Source organism: Scyliorhinus torazame, chromosome 6, assembly GCF_047496885.1.
Source record: "Scyliorhinus torazame isolate Kashiwa2021f chromosome 6, sScyTor2.1, whole genome shotgun sequence".
Lineage (NCBI taxonomy): Eukaryota > Metazoa > Chordata > Chondrichthyes > Carcharhiniformes > Scyliorhinidae > Scyliorhinus > Scyliorhinus torazame.
In genome coordinates this window covers 115968827-115982801 of record NC_092712.1, presented here as the reverse complement: position 1 = coordinate 115982801, position 13975 = coordinate 115968827, and the positions used below count along the sequence as shown (strand labels likewise).

The window sequence follows — 13975 nt, the reverse complement described above, 5'->3', positions numbered from 1 at the left end:
GACGCATTCTGTCCTGATATTTTACAAACATGTTTTTGGTGCTTTAATTTTATAATTACAATTGTCAACCTCCCCTGGCATTGCACAGAGAGTCAGAAACAAGCATAGCATCCAGGTCCAAGTTTAATATTTTGAGACATTAGTGAATCGAGGAGCATAGCACTTGTGAATGACTTTTGTATGAACAATGTGCTGAATTTTTGCTGAGTTGGGAGGACTCTGTTGCCCTTTAAAAATGGCAGCTGGGACCCAAGTCCAGGCTTCCCAACCCCATTTCCAAAGTCTCTGAATTTCACCAAGGCCTTTTAAGAGTGTGGGCCGATTCATGTCCTGAGCCCCCACCCTACATTCCTGAACTGGCCGGCTTAATTGCAGAGATAAACATGTCCTAGTCCTCTACAATTTTCATGGAGCTTATTCACCCACTCTACAGTGTATAGAACAATAGAGACAATCGTATGTGTAAAAAAAAAAAGAAGCTGAATAAAGAAACAATCATTCATTGATAAATTTCCAATTTCTTAAAAAAGCAACTCCTTTTTACTACTGGCCATTAGAAGTGTCAATCATCTAGACCATTTACCGTTTAAATGGCTGAAACTGGAAGCACTTGAAACTTCCTTATCTTGTATAAATACATATTGTGCAATAGACAGCATTGATCAGAGAGCCAGAGCTGTCAATCAAGCAATGCTTTCCCTCAACTTATCGGCTCAGGTGCTTCAACAGGCTAATGGATTTCTGACCTCCAAGCTGAAACTCTAGGTATTCTTGGCTGAGAGCTTGGCCTGAAGTGTGTGGGGTAAGGTGGTGTGAGGGTTAGAGGGCCTTATGTTTTTCATTGTAATGGGGACCAAGTCCCAAAGCATTGAGGTGGCCTTTTAAACAGCCCATCCTGGCACCCAGCAGCCATTTGGCTGCCTCTGAACACTTTCCCAGGTCAAAAGTTGCAGCCCGCACTCACACACCCGCAATGAAAATCATGTCTTTACAGGGACTTTCTCAGGAGATGGGCAGACCAAGCCGGAAAATTTCCTGACTCCTGCTACCCCCAACCCCGCTTTGAGGATGATCATTAAATAATTTTATTATTAGTTCATGGTGCAGAATATGGGTGTTGCTGGAAAAGCAAAGTGTTTATTGCCCATCCCTAATGCCCTTGAGAAGATGAAGTCGAGCTGCCTACTTGAACTGCTTGCAGCCTGTGTGGTGTAGGTACACTGATAATGCTATTGGATAAGGAGTTCCACGATTTTAGCCCAATGCTGATGAAGTAACAGCAATATATTTCCAAGCCAGCATGGAGGGAAAACTTAATGTGCCTGCCCTCCTTGTTCTTCTAGATGATAGTTGTAATGAGTTTGGAATGTGGCATCAAAGAAATAAAAAGAATAACGATCACCATGAAACCATTGTCAATTCTTGTAAAAGCCCAGAGTTCACTATCTGCTGTCCTTACCTGGTCTGGCCTACATGTGACTCCACATCCACAGCAATGTAGTTGACTTTTAAATGCCCTCTGAAATGACCTACCAAGTCATTCAGTTTAAGGGCAGTTAGGGATGGGCAATAAATGTTGGCCAGTGATGCCTATATCCCTAGAACGAGGGGTCACAGATATAGGTTGAGAGACGGTAGATTTAAAACTGAGATGGGGAGGAACTATTTCTCGCAGAGGGTGGTGAATTTGTGGAACTTGCTGGCCCATAATTATTATTTTTTAATTGAGAGTACCCAATTATTTTCTTTTCCAATTAAGGGGCAATTTAGCATGGCCAATCCTCCTAACCTGCACATTTTTGAGTTGTGGGGGTGAAACCCACACAGACGCGTACAGTGACCCAGGGCCAGGATTCGAACCCGGGTCCTCAGCACTGCAGTCCCAGTGCTAACTACTGCGCCACCGTGCTGCCCCTCGCCGGCCCATAATGCGGTGGAGTCTGAATCATTAAATGGTTTCAAGAAGGAGATAGATATATTTCTGATAATAAACAGGTTGAAGAGTTATGGGGAACAGGCAAGGAGGTGAATTTGCAACCAGGAAGAGACCAGACATTATCTGATTGAAGGTGGAGCAGGTTCATATGGCCAAACTGCCTACTTCTGCTCCTAATAACTTTGTTCCTAGGAATGAATTTTTAAAAATCTGCCTTGCTTAAAACAGGGGGCACATGAAGTTCTGTAGCCATTATTAGCAAGATTAAAATGTATGTATCTATTGATTTTCTTATGTTTCTGTGATAACCTCTTTTGTGCATCCTAGAAGCTTTCTAAAACAAAAATTTTCCCCCTACCAGAGGAGTGTCCAAATATTTCTGGTACTCATTGCTTTGCTCGCAGTTCCATGGATGCTCCTTATTAAGCCCTACCTGCTGTACAGTGACCAGCAAAGAGCAAAGCTTAAGGTAAGAACGTTGTCAAGGACTTGTCACCATTTTGAGCTTTGAAGTTACATTTGGTAATATTAGCAGATGAATGCTTAATATGTTGAAATGATCTTCCTCTGTCTGATCTTCATAAACACTGAGGTGAGGAGGAACTATTTCTCGCAGAGGGTGGTGAATTTGTGGAACTCGCTGCCCCATAGTGCAGTGGAATCTGAAACATTAAATGGTTTCAAGAAGGAGATAGATATATTTCTAATAATTAAGGGGTTAAAGGGATATAGGGAACAGGCAGGGAGGTGAATTTGAGACCAGGAAGAGATCAACCATGATCTGATTGAATGGCAGGGCAAGCTGGATGAATCATCCATGGTTTTTATAAGCTCACTAGCACTACAAAATGTAAGCAACTGTGTCCGATTAGCCTGTCCTTTTAAAGCCACAAGATCTAAATGCTTCAAATAGGCAGTTCCTCAGGTTTCCTGATTGTCTGATTGCCAGCTCCTGTATATCATTGAGAGATGGAAGATGTGAAATCAGAATGTGCAGGTTAGGTGGATTGGTCATTATCAATGGGTGGAGCTACAGAGAAATTGCGGAGGAATAGGCCTAGGTAGAGTGCTCTATTGGACTGGTAGTAGAGGGGTGGAGCTGGGATAGGGACACAATGACCCTGGTCATTGTAGATTTGTGGTGTGATCCTAGAAGTTTTGCTGAGGGGCAGGAATGCATCTTTAGTTTAGTTCAGTTTCTTGCTCTTCGGGTTTTAAATTATGGTCAAGTATAGAATCATAGAATTCACAGTGCAGAAGGAGGCCATTCGGTCCATCGAGTCTGCACCAGCCCTTGGAAAGAGCACCGTACTTAAGCCCACACCTCCACCCTATCCCCGTACCCCAACCTAACCTTTTTTGGACACTAAGGGCAAGTATGAGCTATGCTAATTTGTTCTTTTCATTAATTGCAGAACATCTCAGTTATTCAATACTGAGATCCAAGATTTATTTTTGGCCTTTTCTTATTTCTCGCCGGTGACATTTTTAAAGTTAATTTGAGACCAGGAAGAGATCAACCATGATCTGATTGAATGGCAGGGCAAGCTGGATGAATTATCCATGGTTTTTATAAGCTCACTAGCACTACAAAATGTAAGCAACTGTGTCCGATTAGCCTGTCCTTTTAAAGCCACAAGATCTAAATGCTTCAAATAGGCAGTTCCTCAGGTTTCCTGATTGTCTGATTGCCAGCTCCTGTATATCATTGAGAGATGGAAGATGTGAAATCAGAATGTGCAGGTTAGGTGGATTGGTCATTATCAATGGGTGGAGCTACAGAGAAATTGCGGGGGAATGGGCCTAGGTAGAGTGCTCTATTGGAGGGTTGCTGCATACTCAATGGGCCGAATGGCCTCCTTCTGCACTGCAGGGAATTTTCTCAATCACATCAATTGTAGGTGTCTTAAGAGCCGAATTCATTTGTAATTTTGTTGGGGAATAGGTGTTCCTACTTATAAATTTATGTTATTCAACAAGATAATAGGGTTCAAAGGTATTTATTGGCATTCATCGGAATTAAGCATTCAATAATTAGTTATTATTACACCTATACAATATTTGAAAATATTGTTGTACTGTGCATAGAAAGGGTTAGGCGTGCGGTACAAAGTGCTGGAGAATTTAGCATGTCACAAGTATTGAGCCTGGAGTTTAAAAGGTTAGCCAAGCCTTGTTGAATTCTGAATATCCATTCTAACACCTCCCATTTTATGCCTTTCTTTCACCCTGGAAAACTGCATGTTTCAAAATATAACCGAATCGAAGTAACTAGTCTTCCGTTTGAACAAAAATAACTCCACAAGCATTCACCTTTCTGTGCTGTCAATCACGTCATTCGACTAGAGACCGTTCCAAGAGCTCAATATTTTGGCTTTCACTTGACAAAATTCCTCAGCAACATTATTGGAGGAGTTGGTCATCCTAATTTCAAATGGATAGTATCATTAACCTGTCAATGATCTCAGAGCTGCATGACTTTAAAACATGTGTAGAGCTATCACATTTAACCAAGGAAATCTGTTTTGCCTCTGCTGAAATCTTCTCAACCTAAATAGTCGCTGCTTGTTCTGTGATTTTTGCTGTAATTTGCTGTCAGTTGAAGCCTGGAATTCCTTTTAATGTAATCTGTCCTTCAGAAACTTATTTAACAAGCAAAAGCTTACAATTGAGAATTAACTGTTTACTTACACTTGCAACATCACCAAACAGAAAAGTAACTTTAAAAATGTCACCGGCGAGAAATAAGAAAAGGCCAAAAATAAATCTTGGATCTCAGTATTGAATAACTGAGATGTTCTGCAATTAATGAAAAGAACAAATTAGCATAGCTCATACTTGCCCTTAGTGTCCAAAAAAGGTTAGGTTGGGGTACGGGGATAGGGTGGAGGTGTGGGCTTAAGTACGGTGCTCTTTCCAAGGGCTGGTGCAGACTCGATGGACCGAATGGCCTCCTTCTGCACTGTGAATTCTATGATTCTATACTTGACCATAATTTAAAACCCGAAGAGCAAGAAACTGAACTAAACTAAAGATGCATTCCTGCCCCTCAGCAAAACTCCTAGGATCACACCACAAATCTACAATGACCAGGGTCATTGTGTCCCTATCCCAGCTCCACCCCTCTACTACCAGTCCTTGGCCATCCTTCCACAATGAGCACTTATCCATGGAAGGAACTTCTCAACGCACACTTAACTATACCCTGCAATGATCCAAAATGTAGTAATCACAAACTCCCAACCCAGCCCTCTCCAATGAACAGTATATAGAATTTCGGAGTCAGGAGTGCCCTGTGGCCCTAAAATAAAAGCAAACTACCGCGGATACTGGAAATCTGAAATAAAAACAGAATCTGCTCGTAGTTCTGAGCAGGTCTGGCAGCATCTGTGGAGAGAAAAACAGAGTTCACATTTCAAGTCCATTTGGTTCATCTTCAAACTTTTCAGAATGTATTCTGAAGACGAGTCAATTCACTCAAAATGTTAACTCTGGGCGGGATTCTCCCAGCCCCGCGCCGGGCCGGAGAATCCCCGCAACAGCGCCACGCCGCCTTGACACCGGCACGCGGTTCTCATTAGAGCGGAGAATCGGCGCCATTGGTGCCGGCGCGGTGCCGGTCGCGGGCCGCTCTACACGGCCGGGCCGGCGATTCTCTGGCCCGGATGGGCAGAGCGGCCGCTCTAAAAAGGCAGAGTCCCACCGGCGCCGTCCACATCTGGTCGCAGACGGCGGGAACTCTGCACGCAGGGTCGGGGGGTGGCCTGGGGAGGGGGGCTCTGACCCCAGGGGTGCCGCCGAGGGGTCTGGCCCACGATCGGGGCCCATCGATCGGCGGGCTGGGCCTCTCGCTCCCCGGGCCTATTTTCTTACCCGCCCCCTGAACTCCCGCGCCATGTTGCGTCGGGGCCGGCACGTTGAGGGAGGCCACCGCGCATGCGCGGGTTCACGCCGGAATGGGAGGCTGGAGTGGCGTGAACTGCTCCAGCGCTGTGCTGGCCCCCTGTAGGGGCCAGAATCGGTACTCCCAGCAGCCCATTCATGCCGTTGTGACACTCTGCCGCCGAATGGGAGAATCCCACCCTCTGTTTCTCTCTCCACAGATGCAGCTGGACCTGCTGAGATTTATCAGCATTTTCTGTTTTTATGCCCTGTGGCTGTCCCACCTAAGTATTGCTGAGGTAACTGGAACTCACCCCCTTAGCCAAGCAGGCCACCTTCCCCTCGCACCACCCACCATTTCTCATTGATCATAGTTGTCTTGGAGATTGGAACCCACAAACATTCCCCTGTGCAATTAAGGGATCCCCAAGCAATTTCTGAACAAATTGCATTGATACAATAAAGTAATCTTCTTCTATTGATTAATTTTGATTTACTCATGTTATTACATTATTTGGTCCTAATGCAGCCTCATGAGTAGATTTTCAAATTGATAATCAATTTTGTGAATTTGAATGGTTCTCCTACCAAGGTACTCATGTGTGACAGCTCCGAAGTTTCTATCCTCCAGCAAGAACATGCTGAGACAGAAATTAATGGGGGAAGAGATAAGAGCCACTGGGAGGAAGAAAAGGTAAATTCTCTTGGAGGAGTAAGGTAAGATGGTGATACAGATCAATGGTAAGCTTCTGAGCATTTACTTAGTATTATTGGATATTCACAGTATAGATTTTTCTGTGAAAAGCTTGGACTTTAGTCAATCATGTGGTAACACTTTTTCCACAGTAAGCTCACTTTCTAAATAATCTTTTCTACATCTGAGACCATTATGCAACATAGTACATTATTTTTCCCAATGTGCAACCATATCATTAACTTCCATAAAGATCACTCACATGTAACAATAAAGTTCTAAAATTCTACAAGTATTCCATATTAATGTATTGTTTTAAAGTGTGATCAGCATTGCTCATGTTGTGATATGAATGCATATTTGTTACATTTAACTCAACAGTTCAGCTTTGGTGACACCTTTGTACAACAGGCTATCCACACTATTGAGTACTGCCTGGGCTGTGTGTCAAACACTGCTTCGTACCTTCGCTTATGGGCCTTAAGCTTGGCTCATGCTGGTGAGTGTTAATAGCATAAGTTTCCCATTACCTAGTAGTGTCACTGTGTAATGGTGCACTTTCAGAGATTTCAGCCTCGATTTTGCGGGCCCGTTCGCGTGGGCGCAAATCCCATATGGCTGTTAATTCTCGCGAGAAGGCCATAACGGGATTTGAAGCGGCGAGATCTCACTTTGAGACCTTACTAACATAAATTTGAATTCATTTTAATATTCATAAATGGCTTATCGCCATTGCTTCTGGGGACACCAGATGTCTGTCTGTAACCCCCCACCACAACCACCCCGCTGGCGTGACTGAACGGCAGCAGGAATCATTTCTGGTTTCCAAAAACGGAAGGCAGTCATGATGACCACGCTGTGGACTTAGAGGTGAGTACAGCCCCCGGGTGGTGAGGGACATGACTGTGCCAGGACGCTGTCAGATAGGCACTGCCAGGGACAAGGGCCCAGCCTCCAGAAAACCCCATTGGGATGGAAGCGATGATGGAGGGGGAGGCATTGTGCCTGCATGGTGGTGGGGAGGGAGAGGACGGACACTTCGAATGGGAGAATTCCCCGACGCCGGTGAGAATGGGATGTTCAGGTCACCCTGATGCATGCGTGGTGTGGGGGAGGGTGACCCAAGCATTGAGTGGTGGAGGGAGATTGGCCTTGTGTTCTGTTAGACGGTTGGGGGTGTTCTCCATGTCTGCCGGGATGGGGGGGGGGGTCATTTCACTTAACTTTGAGATTGGGGTACCCTCAATATGGTGGCCCCATCTCTGAATCCCATGCGTTGCCGGCAAGTTTATCTCCCCCCTCCCTCTGAACTGGCTGGGTAATCTTCGCCAGCACTTTGAAATTGCACCAAAGTATTGTTTTTTTCCAATCAACGAGCGACTTAGCATGGCCAATCCACCTACCTTGTGGGGGTGAGACCCACACAGACACGGGAGAATGTACAATCCCCACACTGACAGTGACCTGGGGCCGGGATCGAACCCGGGTCCTCGGCGGCATGAGGCAGCAGTGCTAGCCACTGCACTGCCGTGCCACCCCTGTACTGTTTGCTCTGGCCAGAAAATGCAGCTGCGAAACCAGCAAGTTTCACACTGCCTTTCTCTCTTGATCCAGCACTCTGCAATTTTTTGGAAAACTCCGCTCCAAATTAGTGAACAAAAAGGGATTTATTAGTCATGTACATAGAACATAGAAAATACAGCACAGAACAGGCCCTTCGGCCCACGATGTTGTGCCGAACCTTTGTCCTAGATTAATCATAGATTATCATTGAATTTACAGTGCAGAAGGAGGCCATTCGGCCCTTTGAGTCTGCACCGGCTCTTGGAAAGAGCACCCTACCCAAATTCAACACCTCCACCCAACACCAAGGGCAATTTAGACATTAAGGGCAATTTATCATTGGCCAATTCACCTAACCCGCACATCTTTGGACTGTGGGAGGAAACCGGAGCACCCGGAGGAAACCCACGCAGACACGGGGAGGACGTGCAGACTCCGCACAGACAGTGACCCAAGCCGGAATCGAACCTGGGACCCTGGAGCTGTGAAGCAATTGTGCTATCCACAATGCTACCGTGCTGCCCTTGAGAACAAATAAATCTACACTATATCATTTTACCTTAATCCATGTACCTATCCAATAGCTGCTTGAAGGTCCCTAATGTTCCCGACTCAACTGCTTCCACAGGCAGTGCATTCCATGCCCCCACTACTCTCTGGGTAAAGAACCTACCTCTGATATCCCTCCTATATCTTCCACCTTTCACCTTAAATTTATGTCCCCTTGTAATGGTTTGTTCCACCCGGGGAAAAAGTCTCTGACTGTCTACTCTATCTATTCCCCTGATCATCTTATAAACCTCTATCAAGTCGCCCCTCATCCTTCTCCGTTCTAATGAGAAAAGGCCTAGCACCCTCAACCTTTCCTCGTAAGACCTACTCTCCATTCCAGGCAACATCCTGGTAAATCTTCTTTGCACCTTTTCCAAAGCTTCCACATCCTTCCTAAAATGAGGCGACCAAAACTGTACACAATACTCCAAATGTGGCCTTACCAAAGTTTTGTACAGCTGCATCATCACCTCACGGCTCTTAAATTCAATCCCTCTGTTAATGAACGCGAGCACACCATAGGCCTTCTTCACAGCTCTATCCACTTGAGTGGCAACTTTCAAAGATGGGTGAACATAGACCCCAAGATCTCTCTGCTCCTCCACATTGCCAAGAACTCTACCGTTAACCCTGTATTCCGCATTCATATTTGTCCTTCCAAAATGGACAACCTCACACTTTTCAGGGTTAAACTCCATCTGCCACTTCTCAGCCCAGCTCTGCATCCTATCTATGTCTCTTTGCAGCCGACAACAGCCCTCCTTACTATCCACAACTCCACCAATCTTCGTATCGTCTGCAAATTTACTGACCCATCCTTCAACTCCCTCATCCAAGTCATTAATGAAAATCACAAACAGCAGAGGACCCAGAACTGATCCCTGCGGTACGCCACTGGTAACTGGGCTCCAGGCTGAATATTTGCCATCCACCACCACTCTCTGACTTCTATCGGTTAGCCAGTTCGCTATCCAACTGGCCAAATTTCCCACTACCCCATGCCTCCTTACTTTCTGCATAAGCCTACCATGGGGAACTTTATCAAATGCCTTACTAAAATCCATGTACACTACATCCACTGCTTTACCTTCATCCACATGCTTGGTCACCTCCTCAAAGAATTCAATAAGATTCGTAAGGCAAGACCTACCCCTCACAAATCCGTGCTGACTATCCCTAATCAAGCAGTGTCTTTCCAGATGCTCAGAAATCCTGTCCTTCAGTACCCTTTCCATTACTTTGCCTACCACCGAAGTAAGACTAACTGGCCTGTAATTCCCAGGGTTATCCCTAGTCCCTTTTTTGAACAGGGGCACGACATTCGCCATTCTCCAATCCCCTGGTACCACCCCTGTTGACAGTGAGGGCGAAAAGATCATTGCCAACGGCTCTGCAATTTCATCTCTTGCTTCCCATAGAATCCTTGGATATATCCCGTCAGGCCCGGGGGACTTGTCTATCCTCAAGTTTTTCAAAATGCCCAACACATCTTCCTTCCTAACAAGTATTTCCTCGAGCTAACCAATCTGTTTCACACTGTCCTCTCCAACAATATCGCCCCTCTCATTTGTAAATACAGAAGAAAAGTACTCGTTCAAGACCTCTCCTATCTCTTCAGACTCAATACACAATCTCCCGCTACTGTCCTTGATCGGACCTACCCTCGCTCTAGTCATTCTCATATTTCTCACATGTGTAAAAGGCCTTGGGGTTTTCCTTGATCCTACCCACCAAAGACTGTTCATGCCCTCTCTTAGCTCTCCTAATCCCTTTCTTCAGTTCCCTCCTGGCTACCTTGTATCCCTCCAACGCCCTGTCTGAACCTTGTTTCCTCAGCCTTACATAAGTCACCTTTTTCCTCTTAACAAGACATTCAACCTCTCTTGTCAACCATGGTTCCCTCACTCGACCATCTCTTCCCTGCCTGACAGGGACATACATATCAAGGACACGTAGCACCTGTTCCTTGAACAAGTTCCACATTTCACTTGTGTCCTTCCCTGCCAGCCTATGTTCCCAACTTATGCACTTCAATTATTGTCTGACAACATCGTATTTACCCTTCCCCCAATTGTAAACCTTGCCCTGTTGCACGCACCTATCCCTCTCCATTACTAAAGTGAAAGTCACAGAATTGTGGTCACTATCTCCAAAATGCTCCCCCACTAACAAATCTATCACTTGCCCTGGCTCATTACCCAGTACTAAATCCAATATTGCCCCTCCTCTGGTCGGACAATCTACATACTGTGTTAGAAAAGCTTCCTGGACACACTGCACAAACACCACCCCATCCAAACTATTTGATCTAAAGAGTTTCCACTCAATATTTGGGAAGTTAAAGTCGCCCATGACTACTACCCTATGACTTCTGCACCTTTCCAAAATCTGTTTCCCAATCTGTTCCTCCACATCTCTGCTACTATTGGGGGGCCTATAGAAAACTCCTAACAAGGTGACTGCTCCTTTCCTATTTCTGACTTCAACCCATACTACCTCAATAGGGTGATACTCCTCAAACTGCCTTTCTGCAGCTGTTATACTATCTCTAATTAATAATGCCACCCCCCCCCCCACCTCTTTTACCACCCTCCCTAATCTTATTGAAACATCTATAACCAGGGACCTCCAACAACCATTTCTGCCCCTCTTCTATCCAAGTTTCCGTGATGGCCACCACATCGTAGTCCCAAGTACCGATCTATGCCTTAAGTTCACGCACTTTATTCCTGATGCTTCTTGCGTTGAAGTATACACACTTCAACCCATCTCCGTGCCTGCAAGTACTCTCCTTTGTCAGTGTTCCCTTCCCCACTGCCTCATTACACGCTTTGGCGTCCTGAATATCGGCTACCTTAGTTGCTGGACTACAAATCCGGTTCCCATTCCCCTGCCAAATTAGTTTAAAATTTGCTGTAGATCAGCAGCATGTTTATTCTAAAATACCTCTTCCTAGAAGAACTCCTTGACCTGAGGTGATAGCATCTTAACTGCCAATTGTTGGGAATCTGTGTGGTTCTGATGCTCGGATGGATGTCAGGGCTGGGAAGTGGAGCATTATAACGAGATCCAGTGCCAGGATCAAGCTCATTTGAGTCAAGAGAACAAAATCAGAAAGTTACCACTCGTACATTGTTCCCAATTGCGGGGAGAGAGCATAACTATAGTCAACACTAACTGAGAGCAAGTTTTGAATGCAAAATGATGAAAAATACAACAGTATAAACAATTATTTGCATTATTCATAACAATGAGGTACAGGAAATGTGAAGTGGGCAACAATAAGCTCCATTGGAGTAAATTTACATAAATTCTCACCAGGCATGAAAAGGAAAATAAAACTTGCTGCCAAATGCTCAGTACACAGTGAAGTTCCAAATTCAGAAGACTACTGCCTACTGCACTGGTACAGTGCTTGTGTTGCCAATATTATCCTTGCAGCCTTCGGCATAAAATGCTAATTTGTACTGTGGACCTGCACAAACAAAAACTGATAGAAATAAAGTAAATTCAGGGAAGTTCTGAACGACCTCTGGAGGCCACTTCCAGGTATAAGTGCCAATATGCAGCCACAGCGCATACCCTACTGAAGTCTGAGTGAAGAGTGCATGGAGACAGGAGAATTTGGCCATCAGTAGAGTGAGGAAACATCTGTGTTCTGCCTCTGCTGAAGATCTTGGTGTTTCCAAGATAATTATTATCTTGGAAACACCAATGGTCACCAGCTCGCTCAGGATGTGTCAGGCTTCCTTCAAATAATAATTTATTTTCACTGAATTGCAGAGTTTTAAAAATGACCATCTTGGCCTTCCCCGCCAAAAGGATTTTGGTGCCTGGGCTGAAATTAAAGCCAAGGCCCCAAACAGGTGCCCACCACTATGGGCTGAAGTTAGATATGGGCTGAAGTTAGAAACAGGAAAGGAGAGGTCACCCTGTTGGGAGTTTTTTATAGGCCTCCTAATAGTTCTAGGGATGTAGAGGAAAGGATGGCGAAGATGATTCTGGATATGAGCGAAAGTAACAGGGTAGTTATTATGGGAGACTTTAACTTTCCAAATATTGACTGGAAAAGATGTAGTTCGAGTACAATAGATGGGTCGTTTTTTGTTCAGTGTGTGCAGGAGGGTTTCCTGAAACAATATGTTGACAGGCCAACAAGAGGCGAGGCCACGTTGGATTTGGTTTTGGGTAACGAACCAGGCCAGGTGTTGGATTTGGAGGTAGGAGAGCACTTTGGGGACAGTGACCACAATTCGGTGACGTTTACGTTAATGATGGAAAGGGATAAGTATACACCGCAGGGCAAGAGTTATAGCTGGGGGAAGGGCAATTATGATGCCATTAGACGTGACTTGGGGGGGATAAGGTGGAGAAGTAGGCTGCAAGTGTTGGGCACACTGGATAAGTGGGGCTTGTTCAAGGATCAGCTACTGTGTGTTCTTGATAAGTATGTACCGGTCAGACAGGGAGGAAGGCGTCGAGCGAGGGAACCGTGGTTTACCAAGGAAGTGGAATCTCTTGTTAAGAGGAAGAAGGAGGCCTATGTGAAGATGAAGTGTGAAGTTTCGGTTGGGGCGATGGATAGTTACAAGGTAGCGAGGAATGATCTAAAGAGAGAGCTAAGACGAGCAAGGAGGGGACATGAGAAGTATTTGGCAGGAAGGATCAAGGAAAACCCAAAAGCTTTCTATAGGTATGTCAGGAATAAGCGAATGACTAGGGAAAGAGTAGGACCAGTCAAGGACAGGGATGGGAAATTGTGTGTGGAGTCTGAAGAGATAGGCGAGATACTAAATGAATATTTTTCGTCAGTATTCACTCAGGAAAAAGATAATGTTGTGGAGGAGAATGCTGAGCCCCAGGCTAATAGAATAGATGGCATTGAGGTACGTAGGGAAGAGGTGTTGGCAATTCTGGACAGGCTGAAAATAGATAAGTCCCCGGGACCTGATGGGATTTATCCTAGGATTCTCTGGGAGGCCAGGGAAGAGATTGCTGGACCTTTGGCTTTGATTTTTATGTCATCATTGGCTACAGGAATAGTGCCAGAGGACTGGAGGACAGCAAATGTGGTCCCTTTGTTCAAAAAGGGGAGCAGAGACAACCCCGGCAACTATAGACCGGTGAGCCTCACGTCTGTAGTGGGTAAAGTCTTGGAGGGGATTATAAGAGACAAGATTTATAATCATCTAGATAGGAATAATATGATCAGGGATAGTCAGCATGGCTTTGTGAAGGGTAGGTCATGCCTCACAAACCTTATTGAGTTCTTTGAGAAGGTGACTGAACAGGTAGACGAGGGTAGAGCAGTTGATGTGGTGTATATGGATTTCAGCAAAGCGTTTGAT

At 45.2% G+C, this 13975-nt stretch overlaps 1 protein-coding gene across 1 annotated transcript in view; it reads left to right on the top strand.

Annotated features, from left to right (window-relative positions):
• The window catches only part of LOC140424974 (V-type proton ATPase 116 kDa subunit a 1-like), a 358173-nt gene that overhangs the window by 300105 nt on the left and 44093 nt on the right, over positions 1–13975 (top strand). Inside the window, exons 16-18 of the mRNA XM_072508716.1 lie at positions 2298–2405; positions 6411–6512; positions 6894–7011. Coding sequence (XP_072364817.1) covers positions 2298–2405; positions 6411–6512; positions 6894–7011 — 328 coding nt within the window. The remainder of the gene's footprint in view (positions 1–2297; positions 2406–6410; positions 6513–6893; positions 7012–13975) is intronic.